General features: G+C 46.8%; 2 protein-coding genes across 10 annotated transcripts in view; one reads left to right on the top strand and one right to left on the bottom strand.

The window, feature by feature from the left end:
* The window catches only part of RALGPS1 (Ral GEF with PH domain and SH3 binding motif 1), a 275705-nt gene that overhangs the window by 118682 nt on the left and 131013 nt on the right, over positions 1 to 26010 (top strand). For all 9 annotated transcript variants that reach the window (XM_032418858.1, XM_032418855.1, XM_032418857.1 and 6 more), the window contains one exon: positions 4866 to 4992. In XM_032418858.1, the coding sequence (XP_032274749.1) occupies positions 4866 to 4992 (127 nt within the window). The remainder of the gene's footprint in view (positions 1 to 4865; positions 4993 to 26010) is intronic.
* The window catches only part of ANGPTL2 (angiopoietin like 2), a 38035-nt gene continuing 31385 nt past the window's right edge, over positions 19361 to 26010 (bottom strand). Inside the window, exon 5 of the mRNA XM_032418865.1 lies at positions 19361 to 24091. Coding sequence (XP_032274756.1) covers positions 23892 to 24091 — 200 coding nt within the window. The 3' untranslated portion in view covers positions 19361 to 23891. The remainder of the gene's footprint in view (positions 24092 to 26010) is intronic.

Here is a 26010-nt window from a genome sequence, read left to right on the forward strand (position 1 = left end):
ACTGAACCACCCAGGCGCCCCTTGATCTTATTTTCTTACCTCTTTTCCTGAGCATAAATGCTTTCAGTATCTGTTTGACTCGTGCAGGCAAGTAATTTATTTTCTTATGTGTAGTTTTGATGGCTCCTTCCTGAGGCTTCCATTAAGGTCTGAAATCTCAAGGACCTTCAGTTTGTGTGAGTTTATGGCTCTAGTTGTAATAAAAGTTTAAAACATGCATGAATAAATGCTGTTATTTTTTGAATAAATGAACCCTATATTTAAAAAATTGTCTTAAAAGAATTTTTTCAACATAATACATGCACATTAATTTTAAAAATCACTAAGTACAGAAAGGCTTAGTGAAACAACTAAGACTCATTGATCCATCCTCCATACCCGTTCCCCAGAAGCAACCACTTCCAGTTCTTTAGTGGTTTCTTCTGGTAGTTTCTGTCACATGTCCACCCATGTGCTTTTGCTACAATTTCTTGAGCCATTCACTTTAGATAATAGTTGGTGACTTCTTTGTATGATGGATGTTGGTTTAGTTTTCCTGAACTACCTTTTCTCTTTCTTCAAAAACCCTCATGTTACTGGGGCACCTGGGTGGCTCCGTCGGTTAAGCATCTGACTCTTGATCGCAGCTCAGATCCATCTCAGGGTCGTGAGTTCAGGCCCTGTGTTGGGCTCCACACTGGACATGGAGCCTACTTAAAATAACAAAACAAAACACTCATGTTACTATAGTTAAATCACTTTTGTTAAAGGAGTATTCAGTGTTTTAGTTAGTAGAAATGTGTAAATAGGGGCGCCTGGGTGGCTCAGTCGTTAAGCGTCTGCCTTCGGCTCAGGTCATGATCCCGGAGTCCCGGGATCGAGTCCCACATCGGGCTCCCTGCTCGGCGGGAAGCCTGCTTCTCCCTCTCACACTCCCCCTGCTTGTGTTCCTGCTCTCGCTATCTCTCTCTCTGTCAAATAAATAAAATCTTTAAAAAAAAAAAAAAAAAAAAAAAGAAATGTGTAAATATAGTTCTCTGTATAGTCAAGTAGTAAACTATGAATAACATGTCCTTCCCGGAATACCTTTTTGTTTCCCTGGAATTTCTAATTCCCTTAAAAAAATTCTTACTGTAACTACCATCTATCTACCAGATAAAATACATAATGTTACATAAAATAGTATTATAGTGGTATATAATTATAGTATAATATTATAGTATAGTATATATATTATTGTACTATAGTATATCTAATTTATAATAGTGAAATATATAATGCTATTTGATATATGTATACTATCTGGTAGATAGATGGTATATCTGGTAGATACATACACACATACATATATATATAAAATATTATTATGAATATTTTACCAGATTTTTATATAATACAGTTGACTCTTGAACAACATGGATTTGAACTGCGTGTGTCCACTTACACACAGAATTTTTTCGATAAATACAGTACAATGCTATTTATGTATTTTCTCTTCCTTATGATTTTCTTAATAACATTTTCTTTTCTCTAGCTTTATTGTAAGAATATAGTATATGATACATATAACATACAAAATATGTGTTAATTGACTGTTTATATTGTCTGTATTCTGGTCAACAATAGGATGTTAGTAGTTAAGTTTTGGGGAAGTCAAAAGTTATATGTGGATTTTTGACTGTGTAGGTGGTCAGCTCCCTAACCCCTGCATTGTTCAAGGCTCAACTATATATATATATATATATATATATACACACACACACACACACACATATATATGTATATATGTATAATAAATATATAATTTTTAGATTATTTTATTATATATAATAAACATGTGTTTTATAGTACGTTATGAGACTTTTACATAATTTATAAAATCTTAAAATTATTTTAATTTAATTTTTTATTGTGTATAATAAATAGATCCATTTCCTCCCCAGACAAACGTGCTATCCTATCAGGTTTTCTACTGAGACTTCTCTTTCTCTGGAGACATCTCTTCCAGGGCTGATACTATGTGAACCAGTCATTCTGAAGGCCTGTTGTTCATCTGTCATCCCAGAGCCTCCATTTACTACTTCTGGATTGGATCCACTGTTTCCTATATCCCATATCTTCCTGTACTTGGTTTATTCCTTTATTTTGTTAGAGGAAGTTCTCAAGTAGTTTTCAAATACATGTATGGGAAATAAATGTTCTGAGTCTTCTGGCATCCTATGCATTACTCCTCAGAAATCTGATGCCATCCTGAATTTCATTTGTGGGCACAGAATGGAACAGATGAGTGAAGTTAACCAGATCCAGCCCTTCTGGGTGTGTATGTGAATGTGTGTGGTTGGCGGGGGTGGTGAGGGGTGGTGAGGGGGTTGGTAGGAAGTATGTGTGTAGAGGCAAGGTTAACAGAGGGAGGTATGACCTGGAGGAGCCTGGTTTTAAATTTAGGAAGCACACAAATGTGGCTGCCTTTGGTTGTCTCACTCTGCTAAAGAACCCCGATTATTGGTTTGAAGTCAATGTACAGGGTGATTTTCAGGAACAACCTCATATTGGCCTGGTCATATCCATCTGTGCATATCCAGGACACAGATGACAGGCTGATCACCTCTGGGGTACCATGCATAGAGGCACTTGACAGGCTAGGCAGGGAGGCTGGACATGGTGGGGGACATGGGCAGTCCCCCCGCTGGGTCCAGAGACCAGTGGTGGAAGCATTGGATGGCAGCATGGCTCAGCTGTAGTGTGTGAGGATAACAGGAATTTGTTTCCTGCATGAACATGGGTGATTGCCAAAGAATTCAGTGGGGTTCTAGGTTGCATTTAGTAAAGAAATGGCCTCCCGGCCAACAGAGTCAGGAGTCTGCTCAGCTTTACAATGGGGCAGTTCACAGCTAGAATATCTGGTTCTGATCTGGGTGTATGTTGTTCTGTAATGAATTTCTCACCCTTGAATGTTCATTTCAAATGCTCCTTTCTATGTAGAGCTTTCCTTGACGCTTCCCTTGCCCATAATTTATTTATTTGTCTGGATTCTTATTCTCTATTTGCTTACCGCGTTGCTATAATATACGTCCCTCTCCTCTATTGAGTCACATTCCCCAAGGATTCTCAGACAGGTCACTTCATCTCTGTGATGTCGAACCTGCTGTTCTGGCTCTGTCTTTGTCACTGGGCTTTGTAAAGATCAGATGAGGTGTACATTATGGTGTACAAAAAGCAAATGGGAGATCGTGTTATTTCCTGTGCATTTGTTCATGTGATACTGAGTAGCAGCTTCAGATTCACAAGCCAGTTAAGAAGCCGTTGTCCCTAGCATCTGTGTAGCATCTCTACTTTCATATGTCCTGAATTTCTCAGTGGGGTAAAAAAAGCTTGCTATTTATTCTCCAACTTCCTCAGCACTGGGACTTTTTTTTTCAGCTAATTCTTTTGCCTTCTTCCCTGAAGTCCTTAAGCTGTCACTGCTTAGCTGGGCTGTCGTACGGCTGCATCCTCTTGACTCTGGAGGCCAAGGATCAAGGAAGTGGGCAGGGCCTGCCCAGAGCAGTTTGGGCTCTCTGATGCACCAGACGTGGCCTGAGTTTGGGATTTGCAGACCCAGGTCCTAGGAACTGCACTGTATTTGTACTAAACCCAAAGGGGTTACTTGAGTACAAAAGGTCTGCTTCCCCTGGTGCTGGACAGTGACCGTTCCACTTCTCCGTGCTGCATGACGGGGCAATTGAACACTGGCCTACTGAGTCTGATGGATGTGGCAGGGCCGCAGGCCCACATCCTTGCACCGACCATCAGGGGCCCAAAACCAAGCTTGACCAGAGATGCCCCGTATGTCCTGCTGGGCTCAGCCATTGATCTCAAATCCTGGAGGCACTGGGTTCTGAAAGCTAAACTTGGGGGAGCTCCCAACATCAGCCACATGCTGTGCCAAGGCCAGCCCTCTCTGAGTGACCCTCCCCCAAATCCTCTTGTGAAACCAGGTCTCCCAGCCTAGACTCCTTTCCTCAAAGCCATTTTATTTAAGGAGCCTTCTCGCCACTGGGTCTTAGCTTGGGACTTGCAGGACAACCACAACATGAGTCTGGAAAACCAGGAGTTCAGATTTCTATTTCTTCCTTCCAAGAAGGCTCCTTATGCACAATGACCATCCCTTCCCTGGTGACCAAGCTTTTCATACTGGAGATCTCAGTCATAAAGGATCTTTATGTACCTGTGGCTGTGGGTGCGTGCTCATCCTGTCCTTGCTTAACTAAATCACCCCGAGGATGACTGCATTTGGAAAAGAAGCTTGGCTTCTTTGGATTAAAATACTGTACCCAGTATAAATATGACACAGCCATCAACTGCAGGGAATCTGGGATAGCCTAGATGGGAGAGGCAGCCTGGCTGTGGGCACAACACACACAAGTGGACCGTGTCAAATTTCCTGGGGCCTTCAGCAGTGGAGAAGATGTTGAGGAAAGAGCAAGAAGCCATGGACCCAGGGAGAGACCTGATGTAGTGGTGCAGAAACTCTGGGGGCCCTTGCATCTGGAATGGGCCTCACTCTGTGAGCCCCCTGCTGTTGCAGGGTCCGTGCACCCATGGAGGTAGGTGTGCAGGGTGTCGTGGCATCATTTCGAATTGTGGACTAGGTAGCTTTGGAGGATATCTTCCAAGTGTGAGATTCTGTGAAAAATGACAAAATCGAGGCCGTGAAACTTCATCTCTGCATGTAACAGCCTCTTAAAATCTTCAGTTGTACCCAGGACGTGGTACATTGCGATGTGTCATTTAGGACGTTTCCCTCAGTCTTTGTGCACAGTTATTAGCCTTTTTTTTCTTTTTTTTAAGTTTCTTCTGGTTTATTTCTCTTCTCTCTCATACTCTATGTTTTCTTGTCACTTCAGCTTTTGAATCGAAAAGACAAGACCACCTTTGAGAAATTGGACTACCTGATGTCTAAAGAAGATAATTACAAGCGGACCCGGGAATATATCCGAAGCCTGAAGATGGTTCCCAGTATTCCCTATCTAGGTAGGAGTCTGAATTGGCTTATTATTTATTAAGAAACCTGCTCAGTGCCAAATGAGATGTTTTTACAGTTTCTAGTTGAGAAATTTCCAGAAGCAGCATGGGCCATGGATAAAGAGGTAATTGGTTAGTTCCTCAGATTGGAGCAGGCCTTCGATACTTCCCAAGGATGGGAACCTTGCTGAGCGCCTTGAAACAAGGGATATTGTGCTTCTTATATAAGTAACCTGTGAATCACAAGCCTCCCCAGCCTACAGCTTAGAAGGGTCACAAGGTTCATCCACATCCTCTTTAACTAGGGGAACTCAGGGCCAAACTTCTCTGTTCTGGATCTCTGGGCATTATTAACGTATTTTATAAGATTTGTACCAACAAAATTGTAATGATTATTGATTTTTCTGATTAGAAAATAATGTATGTTCATTGTAAGGGATTAGGGGAAGAAAATCAGTATCATTTGTCTCCTCACGTAGATATAATCAGTGTTTTGCATCATATCCTTTCATTTGTTTGGGTGCTTATAAAAATCCATGTTTATAGTGAACATTTATTGTTATTACCTGCATTTCTATACTATGTCTCAATCCCATTGCATGGGATTTGCCAAACTTGAATTTGCTAACATTGACATTTAGGTTGATTCTACATTTTTGTTATTAAAATGTTGCAGTGAGCATCCTTATTGCAAAAACCTCTTGCATATAGTTATGATTATTACCTTACAATAAATTCTTAGAAGTGTGATTATTGGGGCAAAACATATGCAGATTTTTGCTTTTTTATGTATGTTTTCAAAATGCTCTCCATAGAGGCTGTAGCAACTTACATTTTCGTTGCAAGGGGTTAAAATGATCTATTTTTCCCATGTGAACAAATACTGTGTATTTTTGTCTGTGGGTTTTTTTCTTTTCCTTTCTCTCTCTCATTTTTTTTTCTTTGCCAGTTTGATAGGTGAAAAATACTTCTTGTAGTTTGGGTTTCATGGTAATGCTAATTTTATGAAAAATATTTCTGCCTTTTATGACCTAAAAATAACACTAATAATAAGGAAAATTAAGATTTTATAGAAGTGGCTCCCTAATATTTTCAGAGATCTAGTGTTAATTTCTTGGAGGTACATTTTTGACAACTTACAAATATCTTCCATGAACATTGTTTTCTCATTCCTTTTTTTTTTTTTAATTTTTTTATTGTTATGTTAATCCCCATACATTACATCATTAGTTTTAGATATAGTGTTCCATGATTCATTGTTTGTGCATAACACCCAGTGCTCCATGCAGAACGTGCCCTCCTCAATACCCATCACCAGGCTAACCCATCCCCCCAACCCCCTCCCCTCTAGAACCCTCAGTTTGTTTTTCAGAGTCCATCGTCTCTCATGGTTCTTCTCCCCCTCCGATTTCCCCCCCTTCATTCTTCCCCTCCTGCTACATTCTTCTTCTTTTTTTCTTTCTTAACATATATTGCATTATTTGTTTCAGAGGTACAGATCTGAGATTCAACTCATTCCTTTTTTTTTTGAGAGAGAGAGAGAGAACACGAGTGGGGGGGTAGGGCAGAGGAAGAGGGAGAATCTTAAGGAGGTTCCATGCCCAGCGTGGAACCCAACGTGGGGCTCAGTCCCATGAACCTGAGATCATGACCTGAGCCAAAATCAAGAGTCGGACGCTTACCTGACTGCGCCACCCAGGCCGCCCCTGTTTTCAAATTCTTTTAAAGTCATTTTGGGAAATTTAATTTTCAGAGAAAATTGTCCACTTGACCCAAGTTTGCAGAATTATTTGCATGGAGTTCTTTTCCTCATTTAGTTTTCTTTGACCATAGTTTTATATAACATTCTCCTATAAATTTTAGCCTCCTATGTATGGATGTTTGTATTTGCTTTGCATTCCTGATAGTTTGCATTTTTGTTTTCTCTTTCTTTTTTTCATTTGCTTTGTCAGAGATATGTCTGTTGGTCTTCCCAGAGAATTAGACTTTGTATTTATCAGTCACGTTGTCCTTCTGCTTTCTGGTTTGCTATATTCTGTCATCCTAAGATCTGCTTTTTGTCTCCACATTTTAGCACCTCTGAAGTTAGGATGCATCTTTCAGTTGATGGCAAACAAAGCATTGTGACATTAATTGGAAGCGATTTTTCGTAGTTATACATAAGATAACAGTGTGTTTTAGAATGATGTCCTATATTTGATAAAATATGGACTTTCTGCTTTTGTCTTTTATAGTTCATCTCTCCCGTTTTCCTTACAATTGTTTTGTTATTTCTGTTAACTACTTTGGTTGTATTATTGGCTCATTTGTATAAATACTACCCTCTCCACTTTAATTTGGAAAACAGTTAAGGCCATACATTTTGCTCTGATGGCTGCTGCATGTTTTGTGATACAGTGTTCTCAGTGATATTCTTTTTCTTTTTTTAAGATTTTATTTATTTATTTGACAGAGAGAGACACACAGCGAGAGAGGGAACACAAGCAGGGGGAGTGGGAGAGGGAGAAGCAGGCTTCCCGCTGCGCAGAGAGCCCGATGCGGGGCTCTATCCCAGGACCCTAGGATCATGACCTGAGCCGAAGGTGGTCGCTTAACGACTGAGCCACCCAGGCGACCTCTCAGTGATATTCTTTAAATGTTCTGTGATTATAGTTTCAGTTTTTCTTTTATCCACATAATAGTTAAGGTAGTGGTTTTTTTAATTTTTAAGGGCTTGAATTTTCTTCTTGTTTTCAAATGGCTTTATGAAGATAGAATTTACGTCCCATCCATTTAGAGTGTCCAGTTCGGTGGTTTTCAGTCTATTCACAGAGTTGTGCAGCCATCAACACAATTTTGCAACATTTTCATCATCCCAAAGACAAACTCCGCACCCGTTAGCGGTCACTCCCTTTTCCTTCTGGCCAGCTCTCTTCTGCTCTCGCCCCCAGCCCTCGGGAACCGCCAGTCTAGTTTCTGTCTCCATAGATTTGCTTATTCTGGACATTTCATAGAAATTTAATTGCACAGTATGTGGTCTTTTATGACTGACTCTTTCCCCTTTACTATCATGTGTCCAAGGTTCATCCATGTTGGAGCATAATCGCTCCATTCCTTTGCATTGTCAGATGACATTCCATTGTGTGGAAACCCCACATTTTATTTATTTATTTGATGGACATTTGAATTGTTTCACTTTTTGGCTCTCACGCATCACAGTGCTACGAACAGCTTTGGTTTTTAAAAACAGTCTTCTCTCTAATTTTTTTACATGGGTTTAGGATATGTGGCATATATGCTTTCTAGGTTTAAAAAAAAGTTTAACATTTGTTTTGTGGTTTAAAATAAGATCATTTTTTGTAAATGTTTCATGGGTGCTGGAAAAGAAGGTGAGATCTCTGAAATTACTCTTACAATTGCATTAGAATATTTAAATGATTAATTTGTGATAACTTAGTCTATCAAGGACAGAAATATATGTTGGACTCCCCTTGCATTTCTGATAGCTTCTGCCTTACATTATTTAGTCTATAGAAGTTTATAACAATTGTATGGGGTGCCTGGGTGGTTCAGTCGTTAAGCATCTGCCTTCGGCTCAGGTCATGATCCCAGGGTCCTGGGATCGAGCTCCTCATCGGGCTCCCTGATTGGCAGGGTCCTGCTTCTCCCTCTCCCACTCCCCCAGCTTGTGTTCCCTCTCTCGCTGTCTCTCTCTCTCTGTCAAATAAATAAATAAAATCTTAAAAAAAAAAAGAAGTTTATAACAACTGTAAATTTATGGTGAAGTGTCCCATACAAAATGATCTTGATTCTGTTTGTTAATTGCGTTTACTTCTTTGTCTGATATTACTTCTGTGAAATCTGTTTTATTTCTCATTTACATTCATTTTATAAACCTTTGACTATATTTTGGGTTTGAATATTTTAGATTGCTTTAAGTGTGATCCTTGAAAACTGCAATTAGTTGGACCCAGTATGAGAGATCTTGCCTTTTAGTAGGGGAGTACTCTTCCACACACTTTTAGCCTTGTGCCATATTATTATTGCACATACTTTTAGCCTTGTGCCATATTATTGAATCGAACATCATTCTATGCTTTCATTTTTATGCTTTCTTATTCTTTCCTTGTTCTTCTCTATGGCTTCTACAGTGTCTTTCTACTTGACATGCAGATCACTACCTCAGATTACAGTGGGAGGGCATGTTGATACGCACAGCTCACAAACCCATTCCCACTCTCCCCGAGGCTGATCAACTGAGGGATGAAATTAGATAGTATTAGGGTGAGGGTTGCCTACTGCAGGCCCAGTGGTTCAACTAGCAGAGGTGCTCCCAGATTGTTAGGGATGACCTCTTCTCTGTTCCTAAGAATGAACATGAGAGCTGCCGTTTATTGTCTGCTTTCTCTATGCCTGGCACTTTGCTAGGCATTGTAATGCATTATCTCAATGAATACTCACAATGGCCCAGTGAATAAGCAGGCACTGAGAGGTTGCCTAGGGTCACATAACTAGAGAGTGGCAGAGCCAGACTTGGCCCCCATGGTCTGGCCATAAGCCCTAGGCTCTTGGCACTGCTGTCTCCTGATGCCCCACCCCCACTGTGCGCGTCATTATTTTCCTAGTCCTCCCTTGCAGGTGGTACCTGTGTGTTCTCTGCCATTTATAACTTGTGGGTGGCCTCCATCAGACACTATATGAAGTGGGATGAATTGTGTTGACTCTTTCTTGTGACATTCTCTGTTCTTGGACCTCAGGGCAGTGATGCGTTGGGCTTCTGAGGGCAAAACGGACCAATACTGTCTCCCCTTTCTGAACCCTGTCCCTTGTAATCAGACCACGTGTCTGAGTCATCTCCTCAGGCCACTGGCCAGAGGGCCCTCGTCCATCACCCGTTGGCTCTCGTGGTCTGCACTTGCAGTGGACACATAGCCTGGGCCAGCCCCGAGTTTCTAGAGCCGTGGCCCTCCTTGTCCTTGATGGCCTCATCTCAGCAGCCTCTTCCTGGAATTAGGTAGTGGAGAGACTCTGTTTCGGCCTCGGTGTGGCTCAGCGCTCCTGCTTCTTACCTCTAAGAGCCCCGCTTAGCTGCCCTGCTCTGTGCTTGCAGCCTGATGGCGATTTCCGTCCCCCCTCAGCCAGTCGGGCTGCATTTCTTCTTTTTTTTTTTTTTTTTAAAGATTTTTTTATTTATCTATTTGACAGAGAGAGAGATAGTGAGAGCAGGATCACAAGCAGGGGGAGAGGGAGAGGGAGAAGCAGGCTTCCCGCCGAGCAGGGAGCCCGATGCGGGGCTCGATCCCAGGACCCCGGGATCATGACCTGAGCCGAAGGCAGATGCTTAACGACTGAGCCACCCAGGCGCCCCTCGGGCTGCATTTCTCACACTCATACAAAACAATTCTTGACATACCCCAGCAAGAGGGAGAGAACAGGAGGTAATGCCAACATGCTTTCTGTTCTCAGGACTGTGTGAGGGTTTACCATGGGGGGTGCCACGGTTTCGTTAAAAAGAAGGAAGCAAGATCCCATGCTGAGGCTTAGTGGGCCCATCGTCCTGAGGGCAGCTGGAGCCCTACCTGCCCATCTGATCACCATGGACAGACCCTCCCCACATCCAGGTTTCAGTACTGCTTCCTCCGGGAAACCCAACCTGTCCCAGGGCTGGATTTGTTTATCGAAGGAGGAATAGTTACATAATTCCTGGAAAGTACAATATAGGAAAAAATGTCTGAAACCATTTCTTTTTCCCTTGGCAAAGTCCTCACTGTAGGTCTTTCCCTCAAGGAGAAGGAGTTATTCTCTGGGAGAGACTTCAGGTCAGTTCCTGATATTTCCTGCTGCTTTGCTGCCTCTGTTGCTAGAGACCTTGGATGCTGCTCCAGCAGATACTTGCCTCTAATGGCAAGAATGGGGTTTATTTTTGTAACGATTCTCTTAAGTTTATCTATGAAAGGTTTTATGCTAACTGGTTTCCTGGGACTGTTCAGGACTTTTCACTTGTGTGTGCCTCACTCCCCATAGAGGTGCCCTCACATAGCACTAGCCGGTGTTAATAACCGTGTACGTGTGTCATCCAGCTCCTTTGCATGCAAATTTTAGGGCCAGTTGGCCGCACTTTGGCGCACTGTTTCTCGTGAAACATAATTTAAAAAACACTGAGGGAAAAACTTACTTCATTTTAAAAATAAGACTGTCTGAAAAAGTTTCTTCCCAGTTACTTCAAAGCGTAAGAATAGCGGTGGGAAATAGGTCAATTATTTGCAGCTTAAATTGATCTGATGGTAACTCCTTGTTCATACCCAATTCAGATTGCAGTGATAATAAAAGCAGGCAAGAGCTGTAAAGAATGGTTCCACCATTTATTTCTAAACAGCTTTATTGACTTAGAGGGTGTTTGGTTTTCACTACCTATAATTCCCTCCAGGAAATAGCTACATAAAATTAAGAATGTAATGGATTTTAAAAGGTTTAGAGCTGATTCTAAAAGTAACCATAGGCAGTATGGAAAATCATGATCTCTCAAGGAACAAAAATAAGGCATTCTGACAGTTCTGAATCGTAAGAAAACATTTAGACATTCTTGGTAAATTTACCCAGACTTTTGATGTATGAAGGAAATTTCTAGAACCTAAGGCATTCTTTCAGACAAGCAAACCCTGCCATAGATAAAGTAAGCCTTTATTTTCAACTATGGACTCTGAGGTTTAAAATAAAGGCAAGTTGTTTCTGAGTATAGAACAAACAGACCTAAAAGGACTTTCAAAAAAGAAGTGTTTATGCCGATGCCCAAAAGCCCCCAGAACAGCAAGGTGAGTGAGGGGCTCACACTCTGAGCCTGAGGGCAGCATGTGCCAGCCCTCTGCAAGATGGTGTGTTCTCAGAGCCTGCCATCGAATGATGGGTGGGCATTCTTGTTAGGTGATGGGCGAGACAGACACCCTTTCTGCTCTGGTGGAGCTCACAGCCCAGATCTGATCACTAGCAGCGAACAAGAAACTAAAAGTAAGCTGAGCATTATGAAGGGAAAGGCAAAGGAGCAGATAAAGGGGCCCTGACCCAGTCTGGGGGACCAGGGAGGGTTTTCTGGAGCAAAGCCCTGAAGGATGAATAAGCTGGGTGAAGAGGTGGGAGGTGAGCATGCCAGACAAAGACAACAGCTTGTGCAAGAGCCCCGAAGTAGGGAAAAACATGTTTGTTGGAAAAACTGGCTGGAGAGTAGAGGACGAGGGGGAGGGTATTGTGAGAAGCAGCTGGAGTGGAAGGGAGGGGTGAGATCGCCTGGGGCCCAGACACTGTGAGTGGGGAATTTAGGCCCCGATTCCCCCTAAGAGCAGTGGGGAGCCATGGAGGGCTTGAAGCAAGGGCATGGCCAGATTGGACTTGCATTTAACACATGCTGCCTTGCCTGCAGCATGTGAGTAGCTTCAAGGAGATCAGGCTGGAGGAGGGAAGACCAGGTTGGGGACCATGCAGAAGCCCATGCTGCATCACTGTAGTTCAGAAATGGCTAGAGGGGGAGAGAAAGAAAGCCTTTTAAACACAGTTCATTTTATTTTATCTTTTTATTTTTGTTTTTGAGAGAGAGAGCATGTGCCTGTGCAAGGAGGGGGAGGAAGGGCAGAGGGATATCTTAAGCAGACTCTGTGCTGAGCATGGAGCCTGATGTGGGGCTCGATCCCAGGACCCTGAGATCGTGCGTGACCTGAGCCAAAATCAAGAGCTGGACGCTTAACCGACTGAGCCACCGAGGCGCCCCCAGAAACAGTTCACTTTAGAGCAGAGCCTTGGAAAGACATAAAACAGTTGTCAGTGAGCACATTCCTTACACCTGATGGAGACAAATGGCATTTCTCTGTGCTTTGACTTTGAGAATCAACATGTGCATTTGAGCTGTGGCCTACTTCTAGCAGAGGTGAAAGGGCAAGCCCAGTGTTCTCTCCATCTACCCACAGAAGGCAGGTGGGATTGGACTGTCTAATGCTAGTAGCACTTCTGCTCCCAGAACATGGATCAGAGTGGCCACCACCACCCCAGGATCAAGTCCACTGGCTCACAGTTTGGGGTGACCACATTGTTATCCAGCTGTCCCCAGGTTCGCCAGCATTAAGGGCAATCCTTTCCTTTAATGCCCAACTGAAAAATTTCCATTCTACATGCAGGAAATCCAGACTTTTTTGTTTTTAGTTCTCCATCCCACGTGTTTCTAAGGATCCCCAAGGAATACTCACTTGTTCCACAGATCCATCCTGGTGGTTGCATGGTGCCTCAGCTGGCTGTCTGGCTCCAAATCTCTGATCCCTCCTTCCAGCATCTCTGCCTTTCCTACCTAGTCCTTGTAGCTGGACCTATGTGGAGCCAGCCTCCTCCTTCCTCCCCTAGGGAAGCACAGTTTAGGATAGATCAGGGATGTCAGTGCCACAAAGAAAAGCTTAAGCTTGCATTCTGGAATGCCTGCTCCTGGAGCTCCTGGGCCATGCCCTTTCTCCTCTTTGCCTGATGGCCACATGCTTCAGGGCCGACCTGTTGCCCTCCCTTTCCTAGCCAAGCAGAGCCTTTGATCAAGTTTCCCTTTCCTCATATTGAGGCATCCATCCTCTCTGAGGCCCAGCAGGCAGGGAAAAGCTGCCCTCTGACCCATCTCAGACATGCTTCTTAGTCAACAGAAGAATCGCAAAGACAACTACCATCCCAAATGAAGGAAACCTTTTCCATTATTTTCTAGAATGGACAGCTGCATATTGTCTTAAATCTCTCCCTTCCAGAAGAGAATTTTGCCTTTACTTTTACAGTCTGAAGATTTGTTACCTTAAAATTCACATTTCTCTGGGACTTCACAGTCGTGTTCCATTTTTACAAAAAGCCAGTGGATGTTATTAAAACCCCCATTTTGTGAGTGAGAAATTTGACATATGACTTAGCCAATGTCATATGCGAGGCGGATACCAAGTGCAACTCAACATCTCTTGCTCTGGCTGGGGCTTCACCCAGCCTTAACTCACGCATCCTCCGTCTAGTGCCCCTATCTCCTTGGAGAGAAACAGTGCAGGAGGAAAGCATATAGGGGAGACATTTGCTCTGCTGCACAGAGCTGAGCACCTTGTCACCTTTGTCCCTTCTGCGACTCAGGGGGGACTTGCAATCTGCATTTCTCTGCATCAAGAAGTTGTGTCTGATCCCCAAAAGGAAGTAAGAGCATAACCCACTTTGTGCAAGAGAAAGTGTGTTTTCAGATGAGAATCCGTGTACTCATCAGGATGACTGCTTTGCTTTGACCTTTCATGTCCAGATTTCTAATCAGAAGCTCGCAATAGTGATAATGACAACTCCTTGGTTATTCTCTCCCACGTGACCGGCACTGCACTGAGCACTTTATGAGAATTATCTCATTCAGTCCTCCCAATGCTCCTTCCTCTGAGGGAGGCACTATTTTTAACTTATTTCACAGCTGCAGAAGCCAAACAGGACTCATGTTAAAGGTCTCACCACTTTGCGGTGCCACTTCTAACAGTGAGCAGTGCCCAACCCGGTCTGACCCAGTGCCGGGCCAGAAACCTCAGAATGTGCTGCATTTCCCTGTAAAAGGCCTTCACCCTCTGGGGAAACCCGGACAGTGGATTGAGAAGAATGTCTCTGGAGACCCTCCTGTGTGGAGTGGAGGCTTGAGATGGGGGACTGAGGGCCACCCCCCTCCCGGGTCAGCGAGCCCTAAGTAGGACAAAGGTTGGGGGTGGGGGAAGGGCTGGTGAGTTTCTCTATCCTCAGGACTAAGCGCCTTGTATGTCTCCTTGCTGATTTGAAGGGAGAGTTAGTACAATTGATACCGAGAATCTGAAAGATTCTGAGTGGTTGATAGCTTGTAAGATGGCCCTAGTGCTCTCTGAACCCCGGTATTCCTGTCCTTATGTAATCCCTTCCCCTTGAGCATGGGCAGAACATACTCACTTGTTCCTAACAAGTAGAATATGACAGAAATAATGGGACATCCATTCTGAGATCAGATTATTAAAAGACTATGCCTTCAATGTGAGGGGCTTGCTCTCTCTCTGTGTCTTGGATCTCGTCCTGTCTCTTGGATTCTGGGGGAATCCAGCTGCCTTGTGTTTGTCAGTCCCCCCCTCAAGGGATTGAGGCCTGCCAGCCACGACGTGAGTTTGGAAACAGAATCCACCTCAGTGGAGTCTTCAGATAAGACCACAGCCTCAGCCCATGACTTGACTGAGAACTTGAGACTTCTTGAGCCAGGCACTCAGCTGAGATATCCTCAACTTCCTGACCCAGGGAAGCTGTAAAGTAATAATACATAAGTAAGCTACTGAGTTTGGGGAGAAATCTGTCACATAGCAATGGACAACTAACACATCTCACAACCTTGATCACTACCCCACATTTATTACTTTGTTACCCCAACTGTAAAATGAGCACACAAAAGACTGTAAGATTGATCTCTAGGGCAGCAGGAAGTGCTAGGTCTGTCTCAGAAGCTAATTTTGAGGAGAGGAAATCCTGTAGGACAAGAGGGGGTGGTTGCCACTCTGAGAGCTAATGAATTCTTGCAGTTCTGTAAGGAAGAAGGGTGCCTGAGAAGGGCCTAGAAAGTTACCCTCGGAAAGGCTGTAGTTCCATACTCAAGTGTATGTTGAGCTTTAGAGGGTAATGTGTGCAGACTTTCAGAGGTCCAGGAATGGCTGCTCAGGAAACTGGAAGACGTCCATTCTGTGTGGCCACCCAGAAAGCTGTGCTGGGGAGGGGCCTTCAGTACCCACTCATTCCCTTAGAAACTTTTTAGATGATAAAAGTAACACATTGTTTGTTGTAAAACTCACACTAAAAAGAAGTCTGTGAAGTAAGAAGTGAAAATCCCTTTCTTTCTTGCCTACTCCCCAGAAGCAACCACAATTAACAGTGTGTATGCGTCCAGACATTTTAATCCCCATACGCTAATGTATGTGCATGTGTGTATGTGTGTGGGGGGAAGGATGCAAATAATATTGTGCTTTTTAACCAAAATGGGGACATTTTATTCATTTTGTTTTGCACCTTACATTTTGTTCCATGTAAAGAGTCATAAATGTTGTTTGGTGGCAGCACATAGAGAACTTCTTCCTCTGTCCGGTGGCTCCGTGGCACCCGTGGCAGGCACGTGCGTGGTTCGCTGAGTTGGGCCTGGGCGCGTGCTGGTCCGTTCAGCTGTGTGCCGACTGACGAGCAGGCAGGTGGCTTCTGCGCTCTCCCTCCGATTGAAAGTGTGGTGGAGAACAGCTTTACCGGTGTGTCTTCACTCACCTGCGGAGTATTTCCGGAACACTGAGTGCGCGAAGAGGAATTGCTGGACGGCCTATCTGTGACTTCTCTCCGGTAGCTCCTGAGGAAGCGCCCTCTGAAAGGTGGCAGTTCCACTTGGCCGAGAGTGTGAGCGTGCCTGTCGGCTCCGCTCTCATCAGCACTAGGTCCTACTGGCCCCTTTTTATTTATGAGAAAATGTCAGGTGAAAGGTGGCATCTTGTTTTAATACACATTTCTCTACCCGCCAATCCTTTGTGCTCTTGGCAGAGAAGCTGCTTTTCTACTTCAGACACGTGCTCCCTGGGCTCTCCTGCGCCCGGGCTCAGGCAGCCAGGCCTGCAGGCCTCCCACCCAACTGCTCGGCCGCCCTCTGCTCCCTCCTCTGTGTCCTGAACAGCTACGTCTGTCCTTAATCTCTCTCCTGTGTCCCCAGCACGGCCCCACGCTGCCCTGAGCCATGAAGAAGGGCTGCCTTGCTGTTGGGTCCCGCTGGAGAGGAGGCTGACAGAAATCTGTGCCCGCACACTTGTCTGGGGCTTGGTCAGCATTCTGGGCTTCAAGGAGGCTTTGTGCTGCTTCTTATTCTTTTCCCTCTTGGAGCTGATGAGGGTGTTGGCCTCTGTCATCACATGGCTCTGGAAGGGAATTCTGATTCCATGCCTCTACATTACCCTTCCAGGCTCTGGACCACTGCCAGCTCCCTAAGGGTCAGGGCAAATGGCACATCCACCCTGCCCAAGGAGCTCTCTTCTCCTCTCGGGAGATGTCCCTCAGTCTCCAGAGGGTGCACATGCTGAAACGGGGGGAAGGAGCACCCCTTGACCAGCCCATAGAGCCAGATTTATCATGACCAGTGGTGAACAGGGGATGGGATAGCCAGATGGCCTGTCCACCTGGGAGCTGCCACATGTGGAAGTTACTTCAGGAAGGCCGCACAGAGGACAGGGGTTATCTGTGTCTGGGTTCTCCTGTGTGGGCGGACCTGCCCCAGGCTGCCCCATGTCAGGAGAGACGGGGATACTTGAATGTCTCGGTGATGGTTGGTACCAAGGCATTGTATCCACAAGTGGCAGAATCCAAGATTAGGTCTGGGTCAGGCTTGCCTCTGGATCTGAGAGACACTATGTAAGGAAGCTCCAGGCCTGAAGGCATGGAGACGGCAGACGGGGACCCAGCTACCAGATGATGTGGCCCAGGGCTTGGACCAGGCAGAATTGGCACACAGGGTGACACTGGGACTGCCAAAGGGTGGGGCTGAGTCAGTCGGTAGGAGGACAAGTGGAAGCAAGACGGGGACGGCCCAGACTTTAGCCCTGGCAGAGCCCTGGTAAACAGCCCTGGCTTCCTGACATCTGGGGACCTACTGTCCATCCAGTTACTTCCACACACATGGGCTGGCGGGCTAGCTCACATAACTGCTGCTGCGGGCAGGAGGCCACCACGTTTCTCAGATGTGTAGGGGTTGATCACAGGGTGAGAGAGGGGCCTTGGTCGTTTCATTCTGCCCTTGCAGACAGTGATCTAATGCTGCAGAAGTAGGAGTGCAAATCCTGGGCTTTAGAGGGTAAAGCTCAGGCTGCGTGTTCTCGGGCAAGTCACTTACATCTCCAAGCCCTGATTTCTATTCTGTCAAAGGGAAGATAACTAGAAGACCCACCTCATAGGTCTGTTATGAGATTTAAGGAGACACGCGTGGTACCTGGCACACAGACAGCGCCCCGTAGATGGCAGATGGCGTGAGTGTAATCCAGAGCAAAACACTGCCAGGAACACTCCAGCAGTAGGGACCTTATTGCCTCCGATATCCAGAGACTATTGAGAAACTCAGTGAATCCAGGAAGGGCAGGAAGAGCCCATCTGGGCCTAGCCAGGTGTCACATTTAGTGACCCAGCAGGGCCTGGAGGGTTGGGTGTGCTTTTGTGGGGTACAGCAGGAGTGGCGGGGGCGGTGCTGAGGAATAGACACCATCTAACGGGTCGTGGGACAGAATCCACCCAGGCAGCAAAATGCAGTCTCTGAGAGGAGGGGAATGAACAGCAGCTGAAGTACATGTAGACACCTTCTTGGATATAGATCCAGGCTGAGACTCCTCCTAGGAACCTGGGAACCACCCCCAACTGCCCCCCGCAGCACTGAACTCCAGCAGCAGTGTTCATTCCAACCAGAGTTGATAGGATTGAAGTGGACACCCAGCCCGAGCGGGCCAGTCGGAGCCTCTGGCCGGGAGTGAGCACTGGAAGGGAGGGTGCTTGTAAGTCTTTGTTGGCACTGAGACCAGGAGGACATGTGAGCTCAGGAATTCCATGCTAGGAAAAGCAGATGGATGCACAATGAGAAACAGAGAGACCTGCAAGCAAGGGAAAAGGAAAAGAAGGAGGAGAATCTGGGAAAGCTCCTGCCTTGCCTCTTGAAGGCTTTCCAGGCAGTTTCTGGTTCCTGGCCCTCGTGAGGCCCAGCTGCGTCCCTGCTCATGGACTCTGGGAGATACCTCGTGTCCTTATGTAACCAGCTTATTAAATGAGCTGGACTCAGTCAGGTATAAGAAGAAACCAACTTAATTTTTTCCCCAGTGTCCTTTCCAGCCTACCCTGTGGACTAGCTCTTTTCCCAGTCGACGCTGAAAGCTTAGCAAGCCTCTTCGTCTTTCTGCTGTTAGGTATGAAAAAGCTGCATCTGTTCTAACCACCCGGTCACCGCAGACAGCCCGGCGTAGCAATCAGATGTCTGGACTTGTAAAGCCCGACCAGACTCAGAGGCCTGGGGTGAGGGAGGGCCCACAGTCAGCGCTGTCACAGGACCCCACAGCCCTCCTGCCTCCCGCTTGTCCACCAAGGTTTGTCAGCCTTGGGGTTGGACCAGGGGAGAGGGAAAAAGGAGGGGTCAAGGCCCATCTTATGTGGCCCATCCAGTTGTCATTCAGAGCTCGTGCCCTGTGGGCATACCAGATGCTCAAGCACCTGTGCTCTTCGGCGGCGGCTGCTGCTGGACAGGTTCCCTTCTGGGCACCTCGGACTCAGCCGCCGTGATGGGGTGATACCCCACCTCCACCTCACCACTTACAGCTCCTTCCTTGGCTCCTGGGCCCCCCTGCACTGCCCTCCACCCCACCCTCCAGGCTGCCCTCCACTTCCTAGGAGGCCATATCCTTGCCTCCGCGGTGTCCCTCTGTGGGCCTGGCATCTGCTCTGGTGTGCTCTCATTTCTCTCTGCCACAGACCTGGGGACTCGAGCCGTGAGTCTGCTGATAGTGCCAGTGCTGGCCTTTGCCACTCATTTGGGACAGTCCCTCGAAGTCCCTCTCCCTTGATTGAGGGGGAGCACCCACCTGTCCTGTGGTGGTGGTGGCCGGGGAGCATATCGTAAAGACCCCTCATTCCCCCCTACCCCAGGATATTTTTTCTGCACTTCTTACACAGGCTACAGATGGGTGATCAGCTAATGTAGAATCCGTTTGGGGCCACCCTCCCATAGGGATGGTCCTGCACCCTGCTCTAGAATATGGGACACTTGGCAGCTTTTATTTTGCCCTTAGCTTTGGTGTCTCAGATAAAACCGAGGCAGAAAGAGTGCTTTTTTAACATTTTGCTACACTTAAGACGTCCCCTTTGTGTTTATTCCAGTTGTCTGCTTTTGTCTTACTATGACCCAGAGTCTTTACAAGATTGCATATAACAGATGAAGTGGTCTCCGGAGATTAGGGAGGACCTTGGAGCTCCCAAAAAGCATCTGTAGAGTGCAAGCATCCTAGACTCCCATGACCATTGTTTTCAGTAGTTCAAAGGTGTCTTTTTCAGTCTTGCTCAAATGGGCAAGATTTGGGGGAGGGGGTCCTGCTCAGTGTCACTTGCTTGGAGAACATCACTGTCTTCCTGCCTTGCTCCCCACATAAGCCCAGCAGGTTAGTGGCCCCCAGCGACCAAGGTATTGGCCCAAACTGGAATGTGGGGGCTTACCTGGGGTAGGAGAAAGTCTGGGTTTCTCTGACTTCCTTGAGGTCTGTGGGTGCCTTCACCATGGAGACCTTAGTGACAGTAGCGCTCCTATGACTGCAGGCCTTAAAAGGCCACTGGCTGGGATGGGAGAGAAGGGAGTGGTGTCGGTCTGAGTTGAGCAGACTTCAGGGTGCCAACTGGCTGCATTTGCTGGACGGTGGAGCCACACACCAGACACTAAGGCGCATTGCACTTGAGCCCCCTGCCCCCCTCCATTCTCTTCGGATGCTCTTGGTCAAACCCCCATTTTACACCAAGGAGAGCTAGTTCCACACATCTGATGGGTTTGTTCCTTCCTCTCCTTCCATATAGCCGGGGTGTGGTTTAATTCAGGTTCGGGTTTTGGGGTGGGGGTTGGGAGAAACAGCTGGTATCGTGGCCTGCTTTTGTTTGAGTCCCAACTAGTTTAGAAAAAGGGTTGCTCCACATTGTCTAGCATGGCTTTCCAGAACTCTTTGCTTTGGGTTTTGGATCCAAGACCAGTGACCAGTAAGGCTGGATGGACCCTGTTTTCCTTTACCATCAATCCTTATGTCCTGGACACTGCACTCGAGGTGTGTGAGGAGGCCTGGCTGTGATGCGGGCCAAGGTCGAGATATTCTCACCAAATAGCACACAACAACTGATGACCCCAACAACCGACTAGAGGTTTGGGAGAAGGGAGTTGAGAACTCTTACTTAGGGCCTGACGCTCAGCACCTTCCGGATTAACTGCTGCTAGAGCATTCCTACCAGCAGTCTGACTGCGAGCCTCATTTTCTCCTCTCCTGTGAAGTGAGAACAGTCCCTTCTTCACAGGGCTGCTGTGAAGGTTACATAAGAAAACATGAAGTCTAATTCCAAGCACATAGTAGGCTGTAATAAACATCTGTCTCTCCCCCACTGCATCTTTGCTAAAAACAGCTCTCATGTGGCAGTATTACTTGGCCACTGAGAAGAGGGATTGCTGGGTCCAAAGGGATAAGTGTTTTTAAATTTTGATGCGTACATATACCCACATTTGGTACCCACATTGCCAAGCTGCTCTTCAAATATATGGAATCAATTTGTACTTGCGCACACAGAGTACATATTTCACCACTTGTCAACATGGAGATGTTTTCATCTTTACCAATCTGATAGGCACCATGTGATGGTTTGTGCTTGATTTAATGTCCCTCTCTGGTTATTACTGAGGTTGGCATCTTTTCTTGTTTACTGGCCATTTGTGTTCTAATGAGTTTGTATACTTTACAAAGTTTTCTATCACAGCATTTGTATATTTCTTCTTAATTTGAGAGAGTTCTTAGTATAGCATGAATATTAACCCCGTATTTTTCTTGTTTGACATTTGCCTTCAATCTCAGTCATGTTTCATTTTTCAGAGGGCAGAAAATTTGGGGTTTTCTTTAGTCATATCCCTTAGTCTTTTCCTTTTTGATTTTGGGGTTTTCCTGTTATGCCTAGAGATGACTTCCCAGCCCACAGATTTGTTTTTCTGGCAGCTAGTATGGAAGTTGGATTGGAATGAGGGAGACAGAGGTGCAGGGCTCCTGGTCTTTGGGGAACCTGTTATAGTAGTTGAGGGGAGAGGAGACACAAAGGCAGAGAAGAGGGCTTCCGTGGATGGATGGATGGATTGGCCTTGGCAAGGCAGGGGGAGAAGTCCTTGTTTTTGACCTGAGCAATTGATAAATGGTGCCTTTTGTTGAAGTGGGCCCAGACCTGGGGGAAGGCGTTTCAGGGGTTTGTTGCACTGTCTAGGAGGTGCTTCTAGGATGTTCAGTGGAGACATGGCTGGATGTAAGGAGGTGAAGCCCCAGAGAGCCTTCAAGGTGCTGTTTTGGGATTTGCATTTGGGACTCCTGAATGGTGTAGGTGGAAACCAAAGATAGGGAGAGTGTGATTTAAGTGATTTTGGTGTATGTCCCTGATGCTGACTCTATTCCTGGTTTTACTCAAAAAGGCTCTGATATAGGAGGTCCCAGGAAGGCATCCTAAAACAATAACACACAGTGTAGATACGTCCAAATAGCACTGATGGCTTTTATTGCAGATTTGGGTCATTACAAGGATAATCTGGGAATATATTAAAAAAAAACCCTCCCTTTTATATACACAAAACATGCTACATGGTACACTTTGTGAGAACGCTGAGGTAATAGGCACACACCCAGACATGGACAGTACCAAACGTGCCAACATCTCGCACACCCCCATTCACACGCCCACCGGGGCAGTCTCACCTTCTTGACTCATCTCTTGCTCCCTGCTTGGCAAGAGTCCCGGCAGTACTGAGTCTGACACTTCATGGCCAACAGGACTCAGAAAGCCACACGCTGCAGCGCACCAGCCACGAGGTCTGGGGAATAGCTCCTGGCTATTCAGGAGCTCATGAGAAGTGGCCAGTTGTCATTTTTGTGGAACCTGTTCTCCAGAGAAGTGTCGTTTGGGGACGAGATGCGGACTCTAGTCGGCCTGAGAGCATGGGACCTTTGGTCTGTAGCCATTCGGGGGCCCCAACGATCAGGTGATGACTTCTCTTCAGTTGAATATCTCCTGGGCAAGGTAGGTTATTATTTCTGTGACGGTTAAAATGACTTGGAGGCTAAAGTGTGAATGGAACATACAAAACTGCGAATACATTATCTATGTGGCCGGGAGTTAGCTGTCGGGCCTGGCCTTCCCTTTCCTGACCAGAAACCTGGAGCCCACACTGTTTTCTACTCAGAGGCTAAGGAATCTTGCCTGGAAAGAAAGGATGATACGACAGAAAAGGTAAGGAGTGGGTAGGAAGGTGTACAGAAGAGCAGAGAAGGTGCCTGGAACCGCAGTGAGTGGCCAAGGACTGACACACGGAAGGTACTTCCTGAATAGTGTTGGATGAGGAGCAGGTGGATGGATGGATGGATGGATGGATGGATAGATGCATGATGGATGGTGGAAAAGTCCTGAGAATGTGGGGAAGTCTAGAGATGGAGAGGGAGGGGGAATTCTGAAATTTGATCAGGTGCCAAAAGGGGCTCTTTAATGAGGAAGGAGGGAGCCCCCATGTGAGCGAAGAGTGTGTAGACACTCCTGAAAGAATCCCGGCACGTGGACACCAAGGATTATTCTTTGAATTGGAGCTACACAGTCTGTGATTGGCTCTTAGGCTCAAGGAGCACAATGAATATGACGCTTTTCTCGTAAGAGCAAAGCTGTTGGTAACAATGTCAACATCTGAGAATTGAATGTATGTGTTTTTAGGTATATAATCAAACCTATATATGTATCTAGATATAGTACCCGTGGTATATATCTAAGTGCATATATATGTGGTATACACACGCGTGCATAAGGTCGGCTCACACACGTGTATTATGAAGGTATTGTGCAGTCGTGTTTTGTTATTGGGATTTAATTTCCTTGACGAAGGATTTGTCTGTAGTCCTGTGCTGTGTGGAAACCTGAAGGGATCTCTGATAGGAAGAAAAGCAACAGGGACAGAGAATACTGTGTCGATTCCATTCCATTATCTGCTGCAGTGACTTGGGAAAACAGAATCCAGTGGCCCCGTTCTCCCGGCCCCCTGGTGAACTGATGGGGAGTTGCTCCTGGTGCTGGGGCCAGCGTGGCCGGGGCAGGCTCCTGGCGACGGCCACGAGAGGTCAGGAGGGGACCCCACTGACTTAGTGGAAGGTGTTGGGGTTGGGCCGAATCATCATCACCACTTTCTTGAGCGAGTAAGAGCCTCCTCTGAACTCAGCCCAGTAGACTCCGTCCTGGTAGCGGCTCCGGTAATGGCCCCCGCGGTACCAGACCCCGTTGAGGTTGGAATGGGCGCAGGCATTATACCACCAGCCTCCTTTCTGGTAGTGGGCACAGTTTCCTGCAGGAGACAAGGGAAGAGGTCACAGGGAGGAGGCAGTTTTATCCGAGTCCGTCATTTGCTCGGGCACTTTAGTGGGGCCCTCTCTGGTGGGGGGGGGGGGCATTTGGAACAGGAATGCTCGAGAGGTGGGCTGGGCTTCAGGTTTGCTCTAACCTCTGAGCCTCTGCCTTGTGACCAGCAACTCGCAGAGCCACTGAACTGTCCTAAGCATGGTGCCTCCCCCATAGGACTGCTGTGGGGATGGAACGAGGGCACACAGTTAAGCAGTTAGCCCAGGGCTTGTGCAGGGGAAGCGCCTGGGGGGGTTTGAATAGGAAGCAGAATGATCTGGGGTGGGTGGGGGAGAGGCCACTGGGTTCTTAGGTATTTTTTAAGAGTCGCAACTGTTGGATCAAGAGTTTTTAGAGAATGACAAAGGAAGTGTTTAAGATGAAATGCTCCTCTATTCCTCCCAGCCTGTATTCCAGCCAAATATTTTTTTATGATTTCACAAAAGAAGGATATTTTCATAAAACTTTTGGCACTGTCACATCAGGCTGGATTTTGCTGCCAAGGACAAGCAGTTCGGAACACCAGTAAAAGTGTGGGCAAGGTGCAAGCAGGCGTGCAGGGATATTGGCCTTCTCCAGAAGGACGAGGAGGAGGAGCCTCTGGCTGCTTGGGCTGCTCTTAGTTAAAAGAGGGGGTCCCCAGTTTCCTGAGCAGGCCTGGGAAGGGGACCCCCCACTCAGGGAAATGCTGCCTCAAGCAGGCTTGGGGGTTGGGGCCCAATGGAGCTGATGGCCCTGCTCCAGCTGAGGCCTTGCAATAACGTGAGGAGGCAGCAGGCTGGCCGAGGCAGAAGCTCAAGGGAGACTCCGCTCAGGCACCCAGAGCCTCTGCAGCCCAGGTGTTCCCAGAATTTTTCTCAGGCTCCTCTACGCCATCACTTGAGGCCATAAGGACCAAATGGCGGTGCTGGATTTGCAGAGCAGAAAGAGCCCTTGGCATGCCATGGCCAGCCTTCCATGTGAGTGGAAGCCTGAGCTTGCTCTGCAGGACTCCAAGGACAAGGAGCTCACTTCCTTGCCGTCCACTGATTGTGCTGCCCCACAGGCCTGATAGTCTTCTCCCTGCTCTCCATGATGGCCCTCAAGAAATGCTGTACCGGCCCTGTGTCCCCAGAATCTGACCAGCTCTGAGGGTCATCTTCCTGCCCTGCTCTTCCTGGAAGCCTTGACAGCCCTGGCCGAAGAAAACATACTGCTTCCTCGGGGGCCCCTTCGGGGCCAGTCAGAAGACAGGTGTCTGAATGTCCCCCAGTGTGGTGAGAACAGTCTGCTAGAGCATGGCTGCCGTGGGGACCTGGAGTGAGGCCCTCCCTCCTCCATATGTAGGTAGCTGAGCTTGCCTCAAGAGCAGGTAGTCCCTAGGACAGTCCTTAAAGAGGAGGTAGTAGCCTGCAGACCAGGACTAAATGGAGGGGGCAGGGAGGGGGCCAGGTTTGCCCATGAGAACAGACAGCCTTGGCCTGGAGGTAGGGTTGGCCCCTCAGGCAGGAGCAGCGCCTCACTGGCTTTGCCAGGCAGCTAGGGCCCAGAGGCCCTCATGTCAGGAAACTGGGTGGGGGGCCTCGAGAGGCTTCACTGTGGGGCGAGGCTGACATCTGGACTCAGGGATGGACTATATCTGTGCCTCTTAAAATTTTCTGCTTTCTTCCTTGTTTTTTATTTAATAGAGTCTTCTTAGTAAAGACCTGGCTTTGAGGCATGTGACCCTGGACAAATCACTTCGTGTCTCCTACCTGTCTTGGTAGCTCCCTTACTGCACTTCGTTAGCAGTACATGCTAATAATAGTGACCACAAAGACAGCCCACTTGAGGGGCACCTGGGTGGCTCAGTCGTTGGGCGTCTGCCTTCGGCTCAGGTCATGATCC

The sequence above is a fragment of the Phoca vitulina genome, unplaced genomic scaffold (genome assembly GCF_004348235.1).
Source record: "Phoca vitulina isolate PV1807 unplaced genomic scaffold, GSC_HSeal_1.0 scaffold21, whole genome shotgun sequence".
Classification (NCBI taxonomy): Eukaryota; Metazoa; Chordata; class Mammalia; order Carnivora; family Phocidae; genus Phoca; species Phoca vitulina.